Source organism: Eptesicus fuscus, chromosome 22, assembly GCF_027574615.1.
Source record: "Eptesicus fuscus isolate TK198812 chromosome 22, DD_ASM_mEF_20220401, whole genome shotgun sequence".
Classification (NCBI taxonomy): domain Eukaryota; kingdom Metazoa; phylum Chordata; class Mammalia; order Chiroptera; family Vespertilionidae; genus Eptesicus; species Eptesicus fuscus.
Window position 1 is genome coordinate 5,423,173 of NC_072494.1, and position 20,919 is coordinate 5,444,091.

General features: G+C 44.5%; 1 protein-coding gene across 1 annotated transcript in view; it reads left to right on the top strand.

The window, feature by feature from the left end:
* The window catches only part of EEIG2 (EEIG family member 2), a 34,617-nt gene extending 15,681 nt beyond the window's left edge, over window positions 1-18,936 (top strand). The window contains exons 2-11 of the mRNA XM_008147098.3: window positions 1,720-1,840; window positions 4,062-4,091; window positions 6,670-6,786; window positions 7,102-7,148; window positions 11,184-11,287; window positions 11,660-11,755; window positions 12,282-12,471; window positions 12,560-12,687; window positions 13,715-13,784; window positions 14,418-18,936. Coding sequence (XP_008145320.2) covers window positions 1,720-1,840; window positions 4,062-4,091; window positions 6,670-6,786; window positions 7,102-7,148; window positions 11,184-11,287; window positions 11,660-11,755; window positions 12,282-12,471; window positions 12,560-12,687; window positions 13,715-13,784; window positions 14,418-14,460 — 946 coding nt within the window. The 3' untranslated portion in view covers window positions 14,461-18,936. The remainder of the gene's footprint in view (window positions 1-1,719; window positions 1,841-4,061; window positions 4,092-6,669; window positions 6,787-7,101; window positions 7,149-11,183; window positions 11,288-11,659; window positions 11,756-12,281; window positions 12,472-12,559; window positions 12,688-13,714; window positions 13,785-14,417) is intronic.
* Window positions 18,937-20,919: the final 1,983 nt, after the last annotated feature.

Sequence of the window (20,919 nt, forward strand, 5' to 3'; positions counted from 1 at the left end):
TTGTCATTTTATCTTAGAAGTACTTAGCTTTCCACAATATCAACACAAATCATATCTGTTGCTTTGTTTCTTGAAAGTGGTTAAGCAACCGTATAAAGCTCATAGGAAATTGATGACTCATGTAACGGAAAGCATTTACTAATGTGACTTTTGTCTCAGTTGCCAAGAAGTCTGAGTTTGTTTCCATGGTAACCCATCAGTATGACAAATTGTCAAGAACTAACTGCCACTTACTTTGTTTGTGTGTGTAGTTTGGACAGCCTTCTAATAGCTGTGTGTGTGTGTGTGTGTGTATTAAAGATTTTTATCACAAAAAAATTCTGAGTAATTTCCTTAGACACAGAAAAATTTATTTATTTAGAGATACTGTTTAATATTCTGAAGCTATTATTTTGATATTATAAAATCTAGAAGATTATTTAAATTAACATGTCTATTTCTACTTGAGTTCCTGTTAATGAAGGCCATCATCAACAAAATTCACTTACAGTATTGGTTCATTTGAAATACATTGTATGTAATTACAGGAGACTCTGCCACAAGCAAGGCAGGGAAAAGGAAACTAGGACGTCCTAAGGAATGCGGACTTAGGGAACTATGGGGGAAGCCACTTCAGCCGGTTCTTGCCAGCCCTCCCTGGGTGGCCAGAGTTCTAGGATGGGGAGTGGCAGACACTGAGGAATTCAAGGAATCGAGGCAGCCCAGGTCATCGGTCATATGGGACACTTGGCCTTCACCTGCAGCCTGAGCTGGGAAAGATTCTTAGAGGAGGTAATGACTACACTAAAGGAGTTAAAGCTAGACTGGTGGCCCTAGGCGGTCAGGCTCAGTGGATAGAGCGTCGGCCTTCGGACCGAAGGGTTCTGGGTTCAATTCCGGTCGAGGGAATGTACCAAGGTTGGTCAGGGCGCGTGCAGGAGGCAACCAATCGACGTGTTTCTCTCACATCGATGTTTCTCTCTGTCTTTCCCCCTTCCACTCTCTCTCTGAAAATCAGTGGGAAAATATCCTCAGTGAGGATTTTTTTTAAAAAAAGCTAACCTGGTAAATAAGGGAAGTGGAACGGGAGAGAAAACATTCCGAACAAAGGTATACAAATGAGAAATAGTGTGACAAATGATCGGTTGGGGACTGAATGACCAGCAGTATGAGACAGAAAGGGGGGAGAGACGAGACTACAGATGGGCAGGGGCTTGGACCGGATCCCCTCAGACCTGGGGAAGCTGCGGAGGATTTTAGACAGGAAGGCGGTCTCCCGTGGCAGCGAGGAAGGTAGGTGTGAGCGAGGACCGTTTAGGAGGCTGTGGCCGCGTGTCAGAGAGGATCTGTTGGGGGACTGGCTCAGGGTGGTGGTCAGACACAGGAAAGGGGTTCACTCAGGAACAGTTGTGAAGTAGCAGCGACAAGACTTGGGAGCTGGGCCTGGTCCTCGGTGGCCGGGCGTGACACTGATTCATTGTGTGTGGAATGAATGATCAGTGAAGCTCCAACTTAGAGACTGAGTTGTTAAGTGAACACACCTTTTTCCAGCGTCTGTGGATAGCTAAAACCTTCCAAGATGTTTCGGATCCCATTGTTAGGGATGTGTTGGCTTCCTGGCTGTTTCCAAAACTGGCATTTAGCACGGCGCTTTTGCATTGCAGACCTGGGTGGCGGAGTGTGTGCCTTTTTGTCGCGCCATCGGTAACGGTTCATTAACTGGCTCTTTTCCCCCCTCAGGGAGGTGGTGCAAGCGAACTGTGTTCACTGGAGGAAGAAGTTCTCATTTATGTGCAAAATGAGCGCCAGCGCTGCCACGGGCATCCTGGACCCCTGCATCTACAGGGTGTCTGTGCGCAAGGTATAAAAATAGCCGCCGCGGCTCCCCTGTCAGGAGCCATAATTAGCCCCTCCATGCCGACGCACTTTATTTAGCTCTGCTTGGTCCCTAGAGCTGTTACATGCCATTTCCCTTCACACTTGCAGCAGAAATTCAAATCACTGTGACAACCAGGGTGAAGAATCTGAATTCAGTTATAAATTAAAATATTATTCAAGAAACTTACCTCACTCTCGCGATACATCTAAGTATTAACCTCATTTGTATTATTTGGGGAGCTGTGTATGTCTGCCTCCTGCTATGCATTTACTTCCTCTTTGTTAGGCATTGTTTTAGGGACTTGACATATGATGTCTAATGACAATCCCGAAAGTGGGTGTTATTTTTTTTCCATTTTCAGGAAAACTCAGGCTCAGGTTGTTACTTGCCCAAATTCACATAGCTCTGAACGTCCACGTATTTCTTCAAATCATCACGCGCAAAAGTTACCAAGCATACCAACAGGCATGGCGGCATGACCAGAACTCAATAGGAAAAAATAGGGAGAGGGCTCAGCAGGGCAGAGGCCATGCTTTGTCCCTCTCCTTCCCAGGAAAACAGAGGCAGAAAACACGGGTGCACAGGGCAGAGAATGAAAGGGCTCACTCATATTTTAGCCCCAACCCTAAAGAACTGATTTTTTAACTCAGTTAAAGCTTGATGTTCAACTAAAGAACATTCAACAATAAACATAAATAAATAAAAGGGAACAAGTAATAAAAAGAGACCCATGGAAGGTATGGGAAGATCAAATACAAACTTATACAATAAACATAATGAGTGAACAATATGGGGAATTCCACTAGAGGACTAGACACTATAAAAAATAAATGGAATCCTAGAACTGAAAAATACAATAATTAAAATGTAAAGCTAAATAAATGAAGACAAACCTAAGCAGGTATATTTAACAGCAGGTTCACCACAACTAAAGAGAGCTTTGGAAAACTGGAAAATGAGACGGAAGAAAATATCCAGAGTAAATCACAGAGAGAAAAAGGGTGGGATACACAGAAAAGAGTGGGACGTGGGAAGCAGTGGAGGGGCTAGCATAAGTGTAATTGGTGCCCTGAAAGGAGAGCGGAGGGGCTATGGCTGAGAATCTTCTCACCTGATGAAGAATATCAAGTCCCAGATTCAGAAGTCCTATAAACGCCATTTAGGATAACAAGTCTGGCCTAATGACAGTGGTTGTCTCTGGAACGGGGTGTTTTGACTCTTATTAAAAACTTTGTACAATGGGTTAATATGCTCAACAAAGTAATTAAGAAATTTAACCTTTCTTTGGTGATTAATGTTCTTGGAATGTGTCAGACCTTTTTGGCAATTTCTTCAGCAAATAGATCAAATATTAGCTTGTCTTCTCACCATTTGTTGCTTTCAGATTTAAGTTCTAAATAAAAATTCTGGAGAAGAACATCTAAATAGTTAGCTTTAAGATCATCGGAATTATACTATCTACTAGTGGCCCGGTGCACAGATTTGTGCACATTGAAAGGAAATTAATTAGAAGAAAGATTCATGCGGTAATTACGTTACTGCAAAAAAATTACATGTCAAAGTAGTATTTATAATATAGTATTACAAAATTAAAACACATGTGCGATTGGCACCAACGATAGCTTTATATGTATCACACATGCACGAGTCAGTGTTTATTTTCAAATTGCTAGTGTGCATCATATGTACCAGCTGGTCAGACGGTCGATGTTGAATGTCAACAAAAACAACCAAATTCATGATTGACAATGACAGATCGAAACACACGCTTGTGATTGGCGAGAGCTTTATATGTATTGCGCATGCGCAAGTCAATGTTTATTATTAAATTGCCAGTGCACATCATATGTACTAGATGCTCAGACAAGCGGATGGATGGACGGTCACTTAGCCTTTTATATATAGATTAGAGGCCTGATGCATGAAATTCATACAAGAGTAGGCCTTCCTTCCCCCGGCTACTGGCCCCGGCTTCCCTCTGGCATCCAGGACCCGGGCTTCCCTCGCAGCCCCAGATTCATCCGGAAGATTGTCCGGAAGGACGTCCAGTCTAATTAGCATATTACACTTTTATTATTATAGATTATATATACTAGTGTAGATATTTGCCAGTATTAAATGCCTAACTCATAATTATTTGACATGTATTTCAATTTAAGGCTTTAATTATACGATACTTAATCGTGTTTTCTATGTTTGGCAGGAATTAAAAGGTGGAAAAGCTTATGCAAAGGTGAGTGAATGGTCTTTAACTCCTTTGGAGTGTATAATTTATAAATTAAATAGAGTGCTCTTCTAATTGCCGTTCAAATGGGCTGTTTTTAAACAAAGCAACTTGGAGATTGAACAGTTGGCTTCAACAATACATCATAGGCACATTCTTTCTAAATGCTGATTGTGGGATGTTCTTCTAAGTTTCGGTGTCGGTTCCGGACTAGAAGATGATTTCTGGTTTGCATTAAGTAATCACTCTCCCCGGGAAGTAGTCCCAGTCCCACCTCCCCCCAGTAGAGTAGGACCCCTCCCTGTGTCCTCTTACCCTCTGTATAGACATGATCTCTACCGTCCTTTATTCTTTTATTACCTGTATGGAATTACTGAAGAGTGTGTTCACCTTTTTGCTGAATGGAAGGAAGTGGTGCCAGAAACCCACATACTCTTACTTCCAGTCTCTGTGATGGTATCTCCATCAGTCCGTCATCTGAGCCAAGAACCGGGCACCAGACCCAGCCATCACATCTGCCTGACTCCAGAAAACTAGTTGGTTGCAATGTCATTAGGATGCTCTTTGCTACAAATAACAGAAAAGCCTCCTCGCCCAGAGATGGCCAAGGACCGAGGGGCCAGTCCACGTGGACAGTGTTTTCAGGGAGCTTTGCAATAAAAGGGGAGCAGGAAAATCGCTCAATAGACAGAGAGAGACGCAGGATGAGGTTTTGGCTGCTTTTGTTCATGAAGGCGGAGAAGATCCAGCATGTTTGTGTGCTGGTGGTAATGATCCAGTAGAAAAGGCAGAGTGTAAGACGGGGCCGAGTTCCTGGAGCCGTGAACTTGAGTCTGAGCACAGCCAGCTCCCTTCCCGTAAGTGGGGAAGCAGACATGCGGGCACAGATGCAGGCAGGTGAGTGGATGTGGCTGGAGATAAGAGCTTATGAACGTTAAGTGCTCTTTTTTTATATATAATATATTTTTTATTAATTTCAGAGAGGAAGGGAGAGAGAGAGAGAGAGAAACATCAGTGATGAGAATCATTGATTGGCTGCCTCCTGCACGCCCCCTACTGGGGATCGAGCCCACAACCTGAGCATGTGCCCTTGACTGGAATTGAGCCTAGGACCCTTCCGTCTGCAGGCTGATGCTCTCTCTATCCCTGAGCAGAACTGGCTAGGGCAAGTAAAGTGCTCTTTTGATTGCTCTTCTCTTCTTGAGTGAAGACGAAAGGCATTAGCACGGAGTATAGGTGTGAAGGAGGTGATGGAGGTTTAAAGAGAAAAGATAAGGTCTGAAATAGGGCGTGTGGGTGATGTGTGATCAGACAGCCATAGGGGTCCCCAGATGTTCCCTTGGATGTGGCTTCTCTCTCATCATTGATGTTTCTATCTCTCCCTCTCTTTCCCTTCCTCTCTGAAATCAATAAAATAGTTTTAAATGAATCAACCAATGAATGCATTAATTAAGTAGGACAACAAATCAATAATTTTCCTCTCTCTCTCTCAAAAATCAATTTAAAACATTTTTTTTTAATTAAAAGCAAACGATATAATGGGGTTAACTTGTACCACTTGGAAACAAAAAATAGGGTTGAGCACGTCAGAGGAAAGACTGGAGGGCAACCTGGTAGCTGCAGGAAACGGGGAGCAAGCCTGGGAGGTGATAAGAAGGAGGACTAGGTTTGAGCTGCACTTCTGGAGGCAGCCGAGAGCATTGGTGTGGGGCTCAGCTTTGGGGAAGGGAGGAAGTAGGGTTTTTAACAGCTCAAGAGTGATCAGCAAGGCAAGGTTATGGAAGGTGCTAGAGGAGAAGGGGCTTGTACCAAGAAAAGTGTGTGACACAAGCATCATTCTCGTTCCTGCGTGGAGAGTGTGACTGTAATAACCTGTGGCTGCCTGCAGCCCCCAGGCGTTAACTGGGAGCCGAGCCAGCGGGGACAGGGAGGAGGAAGTCCGGTCAGTGTTTGAATGTGTTTGCAGATGATCTTGGGTCTGCTGGCATTTCCCTTAGTGCAAGTGCTCCTGCTCACAGTGATTTTAGTTGCTCAATATGCATCCTTTATTTTTACTTCAACAGTTACATAGTTTATATTTAGCAGATCAAATATATTTAGCATATCAAATCTGTGATTTCATTGCTTAAGATAAGAGTACAGCCCTGGCTGGTGTGGCTCAGTTGGTTAAGCACCAAAAGGTTGCTGATTCCATTCCCGGTCAGGGGTCAGGGCACATGCCTGGGTTGCAGGCTCGATCCCTGGTAGGGGGGCGTGCAAGAGGCCGCCAACCTATGTTTCACTTTCACATCGACATTTCTCGCTCACGCTCTCTCCCTCTTCCTTTTTCTCTCTCTGAAAATCAATAACAAATCTTTTTTTAAATAAAAAAAAAGATAAGAGAACAGTAAGTAATAAATTTTTTACCAAAAGTGAGCCAATTTAAAGACATATTAAGCAAATAATACAACAGGTATTGTTAAGATGGCAAAAATTGCAATTGACTGAAGTTTGAAATAACTAGAGCATCGGTTGAATGTTTATTTTAAGGAGAACGTGATGGAAGCTTAATAGATATTCTATTAATATACTTTTTTTCTTTTCCTAGCTGGGCTTTGCAGATCTAAACCTGGCAGAGTTTGCTGGATCAGGAAATACCACTCGTCGCTGTTTACTGGAAGGCTACAATACCAAAAATACAAGACAGGATAACTCCATCCTTAAAGTAAGCACGGGTCAAGATTGACATGTCAACACAGGAGGTTCTCTGCCTTTAAATAAGCAGGGGACATACTGTCAAGGGCAAGGAGGGACTCAATACTGAGATCGCAAGCTGAGCACACTCCAAAGGACTCAGCAGCCCTCCGGTAGAGAGCGGCACTGCAATGCTGGGTGTAATCCAACTCGGCAGTCGTTCCGTTCAGTCCTTCCTGAGCGGGGAGCACGGGGCGGCTGCTGGGGCTGGGGCGTGCATTCGCAGAACGCGGCTCCTCCTCTGAGGAGACCTGTTATAACCAGTCTTCCTCTTGCTCACGTGCAGGTTTTCATCAGTATGCAGCTGATGTCTGGTGACCCATGTTTTAAAACGTAAGTCGATGCCCAATAAATGCATCATTTCTCTGAAAGTATAATAGTCATTTATTTGTTTCAGGTTTTCCATTCATGTTTCATAGTGTTTACAGGCTAATCCCAGGGAAGGGCTAGTTTCTCTCCTGTGGCTGACCTGACCCCCCAGCGAGCTCTCCACACCCTGAATTGTTTCAGCTCTTGTCATCTCCAGGTTTGGGGTGAAATGATATGAATGAGGCCTCTGTGGACTCAGTCATGTCTTCACCAATACCTAGCAAGTGCCTTACCATGTGCGAGGCCCTGTTCTCGCCATGACAGAGAGCAGGCAGAAGTAGACCAGGTCCCGACACCTCGGAGCTCATCTTCTGAAACAGCAGACTAACAAGTAAACACATGATGTGAAGATGGCAGTGGGTGCCTTGGAGAAAACCAAAGCGGGATAGGGGGACCCCAGCAGGAGGTGTTTCTCTTTTACGTGGAGCAGGCAGGGATGTCCCCCCTGGTGAAGATGAAGCGTGAGGCGGAGAACATGGTGCAGGTGCAGGTGTTGGAGAAGTGGAAGCATGTGGGAGTTATTTTCAAACTGCTCCTGGTTTCCATGGTTCGAGCCCCATCAGGGCACATGCCCAGGTTGCGGGCTCGATCCCCACTGTGGGGTGTGCAGGAGGCAGCCAATCAGTGACTCTCTCTCATCATTGATGTTTCTCTCACTCCCTCTCCCTTCCTCTCTGAACTCAATATATATATACATATATACTTTTTTTAATTGCCCCTGGTTTCTTAGTGAACGAGGAAGCCAGGTGATCACTGGAGAGTGAGGACATGAGACGCAGAGCTGGGGGTTTGGGGAAACAGGAAAAGACGTGTAAAAGGCTCTCAGAGCGAGGGCGAGTGAACCAACTGGGAGAAAGTGGGGGTTCCCTGTCAGCGATGTGAAGACACTTAATAATTAAACCTGAAAGTTAATCAATCATGATTTAAATATCTGAGAGAAATGTATTTAGAAAAGTAAAGAAAACATTAATTACTACCCTATGCATGATTCATGTTTTTAATAGCAGCATCTATATAGTTTTCTCCTTACAAACTGTTTTGTAAGGACGAAAACACATACTTTAACACAAATCAATTATTGATTAAAACTGCATTTTCTTCTCTTAGCCTTCCTGTGCTGTCTTCTCTCAGACCATAATTTCCTGGCTTTTTTCTTCATTTCCTGTTCTCTTGGGACTAAACCATTTTCACTGTACTATATTTGGTTTGTTGGGTCAAAAAAGTGGCAGCAAAACTTAGTAGAAGAAAATGAATTAATCATTTCTTCTTGTGACCTTTTTACGAATAGTCTTACTGGCCCTTTCTCTGCCATTTCCTCTCCCTGCTTGTGAAACTCAGATACTGAAAAGCTAAAAAATAGATCACCTTATGTCCTGCGTTATCTCCACAAATATAATTCTGACAATCTCGAGCTGATACTTATGGAGACTTTTATAATTTATTAGAATAAACAGGCATTACCTCATCACAAGATATGTAAAAATATTTGTTTTCTCTTTGGATATGTGAAATTGTCATTTTAGAGGTTATTTTTCACGTGCTTTTAACAGTGCTATGAAACTAAAACAAAACAAGCCCTCGCTGTAGCCGATTTGGCTCAGTGGATGGAGTGTGGGCCTGTGGTCTGAAGGGTCAGGTTCGATTCCGGGAAAGGGCCTGTACCTCAGTTGCAGGCTCCATCCCTGCCCTGGGCCGGGTGCACGCGGAGGCAGCCGATTGGCGGGTCTCTCTCACACCGATGTTTCTCTCTCTGTCTCTCCCTCTCCCTTCCACTCTCTCTTAAAAAAAAAAAAAAAAAAATCAATGGAAAAATATCCTCTGGTGAGAATTAACAACAACAACAAAAAAGCCCATCTCTCTTGTTTTGTGATTGAGCTATATTAAACAGTTTCTGATAAGGGACACAAAACATTTCAGAACAGAGGGTAATAGAGTAAAAGCTGGCGTGTGACAGGCATCGGGGATTAGTTATCCAACACGACTGAGTCGTCTAGGGAGCTGGCAAGGCCCAGCTCAGATTTAGATTCTTTGTTCGCCTTAATACCAATCCCCGTGCGGATGAATTCCCTCCCTAACGCTCCGTGGCCCCAGTATTAGAGCGGCTGGTGCAGTGGCTGAAATTATCAAGGGTCGGGTTCTTCTAGTTTGTTGAAGACTCAGATCGAGGGGTGCCAAACCGAAGGTTTGCTGAAAGCGTGTGGCTCTGAAGTCAGGCCCCACACCGGGCAGGAAAGAGTGGAGCCCGAGGGAGGCTGATGGAGAGGGAAGAGGCCTCGGGCTGGGAGGGCCGCAGGGTTGGGGAACAGGTCTGCGAGGTGGAGGGCTGGAGACACTGTCATCAGGCCGTCTGAGAAAGGAAAACCAAAGGAGCTGGCCTGAGAAAGATAAGCATGTAGACATAAGGCCTGAGTCACCATCCATGATTCATGACTGTGGACTCCATTCTTCGGAAGGGTATTTCTTTTCTTTTTTTAATTGATTTCAGAGAGGAAGGGAGAGGGAGAGAGAGAAACATCAGTGATGAGAAAGAATCATTGATCGGTTGCCTCCTGCACACCCCCTGCTGAAGACGAGCCTGCTACCGGGGCATGTGCCCTTGACCGGAATCGAACCTGGGACCCTTCAGTCCGAAGGCCAATGCTCTATACATGAGCCAAGCCAGCCAGGGTGGAAGGGTATTTCTTTTGCATCAGTTTTTCTTACAGAAAATGGAATGCAGGTTTTTTTCACCAAGCTATTTTACATTACAGCAGGTCCTCAAATAACATTGTTTTGTTACAACATCGGTGAGATACTACTGTAGGAACTTAACTCTTGTTCATATCAATTGGCCTATGGTAAAATTGGTCTTGTTTCCCTTACAGTCGCAGAAACTATCAACAATGTTAAGTGAGGCCTTGCTGTATTAAAAATATAGCTTTTGGCCTGGATAGTGTGGCTCAGTGGTTGAGCATCAACCCATGCACCAAGAGGTTGCTGGTTTGATTCCAGATCAGGGCACATGCCCAGGTTGCAGGCTTGATCCCCAGTGGGGAGTGTGCAGGAGGCAGCCGATCAATGTTTCTCTCACATTGATGTGTCTATCTCTCTCTCCCTCTCCCTTCCTCTCTAAAAATTCAATAAAAAGCATACTAAAAAAAAAAAAAAAAAAAAGTTAGTGGAGCCGACAGGAGAGCGGAGGCAAGAGGTAGGAGGCAGAAGCATCCCCTCCAATCATCTCCCAGATGCTTCCCTGCCTCCCCTGCGATTCCATTTGACAGATGTAGCACCTTCCAATCAATAGTGCTGGGGCCTGGTCAGCATGACTCAGTGGTTGAGCATCGACCTATGAACCAGGAGGTCACGGTTAGATTCCGGTCAGGACACTTGCCCAGGTTGCGGGCTTGATCCCCGTGTGGGGCATGCAGAAGGCAGCTGATCAATGATTCTTTCTCTCTCATCATTGATGTTTTTTCCCTCTCTCCCTTCCCCCCTAAAATCAGTAAAAATATATATTTTTTAAAAATAGTGCTGGGGACTCACAGACAGAGCCCTTCTCTTTTCTGGACTCCCCTTCTGATCTCACTAATGTTGATTTTTTTAATATATTTTTATTGATTTCGGAGAAGAAGGGAGAGGGAGCGATAGAAACGTCAATGATAAGAGAAAATCATTGATCAGCTGCCTCCTACACACCCCCTACTGGGGATGGAGCCCGCAACCCAGGCAGGGGCCCTGTCCAGGAATCAAACTGTGACCTCCTGGTTCATAGGTCGACACTCAACCACTGAGCCACGTGGCCAGACAGGTCTCACATTTTTTATTGTATAGAAGAACCTCTCCCTACCCCCATGAATTTTATTCAGGTCTTGAGGATGCTCATACATTACTTCTTGATTTTTATTACTTTTACCCTCAAAGAGGTAACATTACAGGCATCTGCCTGAGGCCGGTTACTGACCACACAACCAGTCTCTCACCGTAAACCAAGTTCTGATCCTTAGAAATGCTTATTTCCAGGCCTCCTTCTACGTCCATGTCAATACCGATTGCCGGTGAGTCCGAATCTCTGGAAGAAGACAGAAAAGGAGGAGAAACTCTCAAAATCCATCTTGGAATAGCAGGTATGGCTGTGCCGTTCACTGGGTTTGTAATTGGTGAGATTTGCATGATCCCTCCCACATTTAAAATCCTGTGGGGATGTCACTTGACCCATTTTATTAGAAATACTATACAATAAAAACAAAGTTTTACTTAAGGTAGAGTTCTGTTAAATCTTATGAAAATACCATAGTTCTTCAGTAAACTAAGGTATTAAGTTTCATTTTCTTGTAATAGGGTTGTTTACATTGCACTGATTTCAAGGAATCTCTTTCACTCTGCAGTTTGCTTTTCTTGATCATGAACTTGGCAGTTGATAAAACCCGCAGATTAGAATGCACTTGACCGTTGTCTTGTGAGCAGTGACAGGAACATGATGTTCTGACATATTGCAGATCTCTCAGCAAAGAGCGCCTCTGTTCCGGATGAGCTCGGAGCCTGCGGACATTCGAGAACGTCGAGCCACGCGAGCCAGCAGTCCAAAGTATCAGGTAGGGGCTGGACGTGACGTTCCCCAGGCCGGTATTGCTCTAAAGCAGCAACGGGGAACCTTTCTCCTGCCAAGGGCCATTTGGGTGTTTACTTACTTTTTAAAATATATTGTTAGTGATTTCAGAGAGGAAGACAGAGGAGAGAGAGAGATAGGAACATCAGTGGTGAGAGAGAATCACTGATTAGATGCCTCCTGCAATCGCCCCACTGGGCATCGAGCCGGGATCCTGGTTCCTAGGTCGATGCTCACCCACTGAGCCACATATTTATATCATTCTTGGACCTTCCAGAATTGTCAACTGAAACATTAGCCGGCTATATTTGGTCAGACATTTAATTCACTCACCCCGGATGCCTTGGCAGGGCCAGACCCAATGCTGTCCCGGGCCTTCTACGGCCCGCAGGCCAGATGTTCCCCATCCCTGCTCTAAAGGTACCAGCAGTGGCTGCGGTGCGGGAGGAGAGGGTTGGTCGCAGAGGGTCTGGGATGGGCGTCATGTCCTGAGCGAGCTTCTCTGACCACAGGGTACAGCTCGTGCCACTCCCGGTCATCCAGTCTCTCTGAGCTCTGCCACAGGAGAAACACCTCTGTGGGAAGTACATCGACGGGCGTGGAAAGTATTCTAGAGCCATGCGATGAAACTGAGCAGAAAGGAGCTGAGCCAAATCCCGATGCAGCTGATAGAGAAGACTCGGCCTCAGAGACACTCAGCAGGTACCCTTCGGGCCTCAGCCCCATGGAGCCGGGGGTGGGGGGTCACAACACAATATAAAGAAGGACATTTTAAATATTCTTTCCAAAGGTGCCCGGTGAAACAAGATTCTGTAGAATTTCAGCTGAAGCGAGTCGATGACACCAGAGTGGACGCCGACGACATTGTGGAGAAGATACTTCAAAGCCAGGACTTCAGCCTGGACTCCAGTGCGGAAGGTGCGTGGTGGCCGTCGGGCGCATGTGCCGTGGGCCAGCCCAGCCGGGGTAGCCGGGTCAGCCGGGACGAGGCACACATCACCACGCTGTCCGTGCGCATTGCTGAAATGCACTTTATGCCCAAAGAAATCCGAAGATAACCTTGTAGCTCATTGGGTTCTAAGAGTGGATATTAAATTCGGTAAAGAACAAGCTTTTTAAAAAATTTTTAAATACATTTTTATTGATTTCAGAGAGGAAGGGGGGGACAGAGAGAAATATCAGTGATGAGAGAGAATCATTAATTTGCTGCCTCCTGCACGCCCACCACTGGGAATCGAGCCCACAACGCGGGCATGTGCCCTGACCAGTAATAGAACCATGACCTCCTGGTTCATAGGTCAAGGCTCAACCACAGAGCCACACTGGCCAGGCAAGAATGGACTTTTAAAAGCTCAATTTTAAAGAAAGCTCTTAACTGTATTTTTTAATTATGTGTCAGTGTCTACCATGTTTGTATACCCTATGATGGATATTTACATCTGCTTTTTCATAACTGGACATAAGTGCCTTGAAACTTCAAGGCACTTATGTCCAGTTATGGAAGGTTGCAGTGTGGAAGGTTGGGTGGTTAACTTGAAATGAGAGTGAATAACAGAATCCTGCGCTCCCTCAGCATTTGCGCTGAAACTGAAAATGTCCATGCCACCGGTTGAAAGGTGGAGTTATTCCTGCTGGTGTGAGCAGAGAGCAGTTTAACAGCGGGCGTGGTTTCCTTGCATGACTGGTTGTAAAGAGAAATCATTAAGCCTCTCGTGGAAATTCGTAGGACGAGCTGTCTTCTTTATTCAGTTTTAAGAAAAACAGCTTTAGGAAAGTTGAGGAGAAATAACTATTATTTAGAAGTAATAGTTATAGAAATAACATGTCTATAGCTTTTTTAAAGTCTTTAATTTCTTTAATAAAACGGAAATGTAAAGCGTGGATTTATGACACCGTGAATGGTACTGGACAATACTAACTGCCCACAACGCTGCTGTCACTGCAGAGGAAGGACTGCGGCTGTTCGTAGGCCCTGGAGGAAGGACGACCTTCGGCAGCCACCATCCTCCCAGCCGGTAAGGAGCCCCCAGGGCCTTGTTCAAGTAAAGAGTACACTGGCCTCGCCCTTTAAGTCCCATGAGCAGAGGATGAAGGTTAACAGGCTGAGGAACACTGATCTAAGCAGTTAGTACGAGCGGATCGGACACTGGACCAATCCAGTGTCTTCATTATAAACAGTGAATATTTCTTTTCTTTTTATTATAAATTTTTAGCTTTGATATTTACTAATTATATAATCTTGAGAATGTAACTTAATTCTTTTTTTTTTAAATATATCTTATTGATTTTTTACAGAGAGGAAGGGAGAGGGTAGAGTTAGAAACATCGATGAGAGAGAAAACATCAATCAGCTGCCTCCTGCACACACCCCTACTGGGGATGTGCCCGCAACCAAGGTACATGCCCTTGACCGGAATCGAACCTGGGACCCTTCAGTCCACAGGCCGACGCTCTATCCCCTGAGCCAAACTGGTTAGGGCTAACAGTGAATATTTCAAGTATTTTCTATCTGTGATGCCTTTAAACCCTGTGGAAATCAGATCTAGTAGAAAATGCCCAACACACCGCTCTCCCTTCAGAGCCAGGGTTAACTGGGACGATTTCAAACGCTGCCACTCAGAATTTTGACCTTTCCCCCTGCTGTTTAGAGTGGTGTCCGGAGCCTACGAACAAGTTGTGATCAAACGCTAGACGCCCAGCTGGCGAGCGGCGGCTTCCCTGCGGGTGTGAGAGGCGGGCAGCTGAGCGGTCAGGCGCTCTCCCGGGAGAAGGCGGATCTGTTTGGAAAAGGAGGCGTGTCCGTGTGTCCCAAGGAAAGCCAGCGCACACAGGGACCATCAGACGGGAGTGTCGGGGCCCCGCGTGTCGTGCGTGTGGAAGTCCCCGGCTTCCGGGGTCACTGCCCGAGATCATGCAAAGACCGCTCTTTCTTTCAAAACCCCCTGGAGGGGAAACAGCACTTGCACCCGGGTCTAGTTAGTGTGGAAGCATAAAACCTGCGGTTGAGGTGCGCAACAGATTCTAATTCCTTAATTTTATGTTGGAGAGACAATACATGACGATAAAGACCCTATCAATTCTGTCAAGATAGTTGTAACTCCTGCTAAGAGAATTTTGCATATATTATACTACCTAGAGTATTGTACTAAGTTTAACTCCTTTTGATACAATTGGTATAAAAAAGTGTGGGTGTTCATGCTTTGGGGAAAAGCTATACTACAGTTGAAACCTTGCAGTAAAATGCTTAATGTAAGCGTATCAGTCATAGTCGAATAACAAGTGTATTTGAGTCTGAGCTCCGTGAATGGGTGTGATGCCGTTACTAGGCAGTGTGTGTTGCTACTTGTTAGTATTAGGTGCTGCAGAACCCCCTAGCACTGTGTCAGACCCACGGGAAGCTCCACGTTCCATGTTAGGCTGCCCTGCCCGTACACACCCTCACAGACAAGCTGTTTTAACGCGCTGAACAATGTCTGTTGGTTCAGAGCAACTGGAGGAAAGCTGTGATATGATGAGACACAGAGCAGCCTTCTCTGTAAGTTCCCACTTCTCTGAAATGGAAAATGATTCCAAGGAGGGAGTGGGCAAGACAGGGACCTGTGGTCTTCTATCTCAGCCCTCCCCCCATCAGATACTTGCTCTCTTCTCACTGTGTCAGAAATTGGTTGTTTTGAGGCAAGATTAGACTAGAACATACATCAAACAGAGCATTTAAAGTAAGAATAGCTGGCCCAGCCGGCATGGCTCAGTGGTTGAGCGTCGACCTATGAACCAGGAGGTCACGGTTCAATTGCCCGTTAGGGCACATGCCCAGGTTGCGGGCTCAATCCCGGGAGGCAGCTGATCGATGATTCGCATCATTGATGTTTCTCTCTCTCTCTCTCCCACTCGCTTCCTCTCTGAAATACAAATATATTTTAAAAAATAAAGTAAGACTATCTGGGGCTGGCTTGAGCTCAGCAGTTCCTTTGAGTCACTTGCCAACCACTCCTGCTTGCAAGGGTGGTTTGAGACCCAAGGGTGCCTGCCAGCCCTTTAAATTAAAAAAATACAAATAAAGTAAGAATATCTGACCTGGATCCAGGTTAACAGCAAATAAACCTGAAGAGTTTTTTCTGGTTTTATGTGACAGTTTCTGTGTGGAAAGACCTTAACTTTCTTATTCTCACCCTAGAATATTTTTCCATTTATTTTTAGAGAGAATGGAAGGGATGGGGAGAGACAGAGAGAGAAACATTGTTGTGAGAGAAACATCGATTGGTTGCCTCCTGCACACACCCCGACTAGGGGATTGAGCCTGCAACCGAGGTACATGCCCTTGACCGGAATCGAACCTGAAACCCTTCAGTCCGAGGGCTGATACTTTATCCACTGGTCCAAACCGGCCAGGACTAGATCTTAATTTTCTTGGAATCATCCAATCTGTTGAAAAAAATGTAGATTCTATACAACCAGTAATTTCCACTCTTTTCTTTCAAAACCATGTCCAAGCAACATAATATGTTAGAATTCCTTTGGTCTATGTATTTTCATGTTGGCAAAATGGGGGGGGGGGTGTTTTTTTAAGAAAATATTATTTTAATATTCAAATTGAGAGGTTGAAGAAACTTTAAATAGTTCATGTTAGGGCTTTCTTGTGGTTTTTAATATTTCAAGGATTGAGTATTCCAAACGAATCCAAAACTACTTTTACAAATAGATTCTGAGATTCTTAAACCAATGACACCCAGATGGGGTTTTTTCTGAGTCACTTACCTTTCTAAGATTTGTTTTGAAGAAAAAGAAAATTGACCTGAAGATTTAAGTCCAGCTAAGGAAAATGTTACCTCAAGTGGTAAAGACTTGTTGTCTGTGACTAAACAAATGAATGATCCCCTTGTTGTATATTACAGAAAAGAATCAAAGAAAGTTTTCAATAGAGATATGAAGATATTGTTTAGAGAGAGATTTATTATGACATTTTAAAAACCTATTTTTCTATTTTCAAAATATTATTCCTAAGCTATATTTTTGATTGGCGCTTCTGCAAATGGCTTTGCAGTTGTGAAATGCTAACAACTAGACAGTAGGCCAGGTTCCATGAGGACATTCCCCAGCTATGTCGAAGGTGCTGTAATTCGGACACCGGCCCTGTTACTCATCCTTGGCTGCCCTTGTCCAAGACCTTTATGCGAGACGGGCTCTTGGAATTTGAAAATGACACAGAATTCTTTTCTAACAACAAAATGTGAATTTTGAAGAGCATAAAAATCATACCTATATAAATTTAGCAGCCACCAGATAACATCTTGATTTCTAAATGAGTCAACATAACAAACCTCTTAATACATGGAAACATAGGAAGAAAAGAGATGGCAGTGTCCTTCATAGTCAGTGAATTCTGCATCCATTTTATTCTGTTTTGTGTGCCGTCAGCACACTTCGCAATCACATTTCATTACAGTCCCTAAAAATATGTCAGAGTTTGCCTACGTGTCTGCCTGACTTCCAAGTTCTTCTTTTCTTGGAGCCTGTAAATCTGCTTATTCAATACTAAGTCTACTTTTGGTTTCGTTTTTTTTAGAAAATCGAATTTGAAGTAGATCTTAATACATTGACTTCTAAGTATTAGACTCAAATTTCAAGTCCCCTAGTCTTGGAGAATTTGTACATCTGTAACATTTCCTAACCCTGTGCTAGAGAAAAAGATGAATGGTATTTTAAAGTGACATTTCTGACAAGAGTCTTAAATACCTTGTTTGGGGGAATTACAGAAGAAGCAGGTCAGGAGCCCACTTCCTGTGGCTTGTGCTGGTGACGGAGACCAGGGAGGATGTGAAGGGCAGCCAAGGACAGAGAAGGCCTGAGCCATCGGCTCACCCTGTGCGGTGGCGTTGAAGGCTCTGTATACAAGCACCTCACGTGGATTCGTTTTTATAACCTGACAAAGTCTTGACCAAGATGCTTCAAGTATCTACTAGCCTCCAGTCAAAACATATTCAGGTAGCAATGAGATTCAATACCTGGAAAACAGCCAGACATAATGGTAGACTTTAAGATTTCCACGCTAACGGCCACTTTGCAAGCTCAGGCTGACAGTATTGTTCAACGCTTCACTGAAGAACTACTCTGAAGAGTCAGGCTTCCGGGACATACAACAACGCTCCTGAGAGACTGGGCTCACGTGAGGGCGTTGTGTTTTATTTTGGCAGGTCTTTAACGGGGGCGGTTCAGAAACTGTACTCGGTCAGTTCTCCTAGATGGTACGTCGTGTGACTATAATCAGGTACTGGAACTGCATCATACCACTCTTTATACGTTGGCTTAGGTACTGTGCATACTTGTAAGAGCTGAGATGTTGAAGAATATGAAATCCAAAAAGCAGAAAAGATGAAATATGCCTCTATGAACCCTGTTTTAAGACTGCTCTGGAAATAAGGCCTTATTATTCCCTTCCATGTGTGACTTTTCATAAGATAATAAGCAGGCTGGGGCAAAAGTAGGTTTCCAGTTGTTCATCTGAAAAATACAATAATTAATAATAGGTATTCTAATTCCTCCCACTTCTCCCATTCAATAAAAGGTTTTAAATTATAAAAATAATAATACAAGAAGAAACTCCGTGTTTCGAGTACTCACAGCTGTAAGCCTACTTTTGCCCCACCCTGTCTACACAGTGTATTTGACACGGCTGTGAAGGTGGTTTCTAGCTCCTCCTCCGCATGGCACAGCTGGCAGATTTTGTAGTTTACGCAGGCTACAGGCTCTGCATTTACAAATGTGTATGTCTGTCTCTTGACGATAGTCATTGAACAAATCCCATCACAGGAAGACATTTCGGGTACATTCAGTTTGATTTTTTTTTTTTTAATCTTATGTTGGGAATTTACCTTCGTTTTGTGCATTCGTTTGTTCTTGTGGAAGCTGATACAGTGGGAGTAGTCATGTCAATGTTTATGCAAAAATGTTTATTGAAGTGATTCCATTAGTATTGTGTTCTAATACTTGGAGAATGACCTTCATTTTTATACATTTCTTTGTTTTAACTGCACAACTATAAATCCAGGAAATGTCCCCCCCCTTTTTTTTTTACAGAAACTAATTTTTTATTGTAAAGTATTTGTAATAATGTAAAGGTGAATCCTATACATGTTCAATAAAAATCATATCTTAAAGTTTAAAATTTCAGTTAAAGATTCTGTCACTTGCCAAGGTCAGAAAACAGACGTGAAAGGACCAGTGTGAGACTTTTCCCTGGGGGTTTCCCATCAAAAGACACTCGGCACCCCGAGGCAGCTCCCGCAGTGCCCAGCCATGGCCTGCAACACGAGACCTGCGTCTGAATCCAGGTCCCCTTCAGAACCTATTGTCTTTCTTTTTCCTTTTTAACATTTTTATTGATTTTGGAGACAAAGGAAGGGAGAGGGAGAGAGAGAGAAACACTGATGAGTTCCCAGGCCCAGCTTTCTTATTATGACTCAGCGCTTAGTGCCTCTCTCTCTCTTCCTCCTCCCATCCCCTCCCCTTTCACCTTAATTTACCTCTTCCTCTCTGTACATCATACACCTGGTAGCTGCACATATACGGAAATGAAATCTTTCCATGTGCCTGATAGGAAATCTCTGGTGAGTCAGTCCATCGCACATTACACAAGCTGCAAAAGAGAAAAGGCCTAAATTTAGACATTCCCTGAGGTGGTGATCTCTATTCCAGATGGACCCAGGTACTAAGCAAACGTCAGGCCTTCCTGTGTGAGTCAGTTCAGACCCCGTTCCTATGCAGTTACAACTCAGGCAGGCCGAGCTGTCGCCTGAACCACTTCTCTGAAGACACTGACTTCACTACTGCATCTGTAAATCGTTTCAGCAGTGCTTTCCTCTGGCAAACGCTTCAAGCCTCTATGGAAAATTGGCATGACTACTTTTGGGGGTGTTTTTTTGTTTTGTTTGTTGTTTTTGTTGTTATTGTTTTGCATCTTATATCGGGAGTCCTCAAAGCAAAAGAATGCATTTACTTCAAGTGGGAAAGTGTGCCACCTTCTGGTATTGAGCTTCAGTGATTCAGTTTAAACATACCTCTCCCATGTGATCCTGTGCCTGCCCTTCTTTCCCCATATTTCATGTTGTTATGCTCAAAGGAATTTTTTTTAATACATTTCCATCAACCTCAGAGAGAGAGAGGAAGGGAGAGAGACAGAAACATCAATGATGAGAATCACTGATCTGCTGCCTCCCCCACACCCTCACTGAGGATCAAGCCTGCAACCCTGACCAGGAATCAAACCATGACCTCCTGGTTCATGGGTTGACACTCAACCGCTGAGCCAGCACCAGCTGGGCCAAAGGAAAATTTTGTCAGTACTAATTTTAAGTAATTTGAAATACTTGGAAGCAGTTTTTCATACTTAGCTTAAACAGGGTAAAAATGTTTCCCTTTAGTATGGGATTAATGAAAGATTCAGTGAATTCACTTTCATGAGGATTCCGACGAGAAAGGTCTGGGTGATCAGTATAAATAAAGAGACAGATGGACAAGGCTGGACAGAGACACAGCAGTGGAAAGTCCGTCTGTTCGGCGAAAGCAATGCAGCCGAGTCCAGGCTGCGGTGTGGGAGTCGGGAGCAGTGCAGGTTTCTGGGAAAGATGAACTGATCAGAGCCAGGGTCCCAGCGGACAGGGTGGGATGGAGAGGGGAGAGATGAAGGGAGAGATGAAGGGAGCAATGCAGGCAAAGAGGACGCGCCATTAGGCAGGGCGCCGAGCTAATTTTCAAGAACAGTGCCTAACTGGCATGCCACCAGCTTTGAAGACGACTTGCAAGGTGAAATTCCCATTGAGATCCTACCGGCTTGTGGGATCTCAGCAATACGAAGTGCTCCCTCTTGGGGATATCCCCAAAGGCATGCCCCACATTCGAGGTAAACCATGTTAGCCGTAGCACTGAAACCACTGTTTCCCCCCATCACTTGAAGCGGTGCTTCTCTCTCCTCCATCACTATCTCCACCCCAGTTCCAGCCAGCAAGCTGCCCGAGGGGGCGTTCCAAACCCACGGACCGTGTTCACATCGCGAAGCTTCCCTCCCCCCCCATCACCTGCTCTCCTGTGTTGTCTGATGTTTTAGGCCAACTGTGAGAGATCAGAATTTAGCCCAAAGGAGGTAGCGAATCCTAG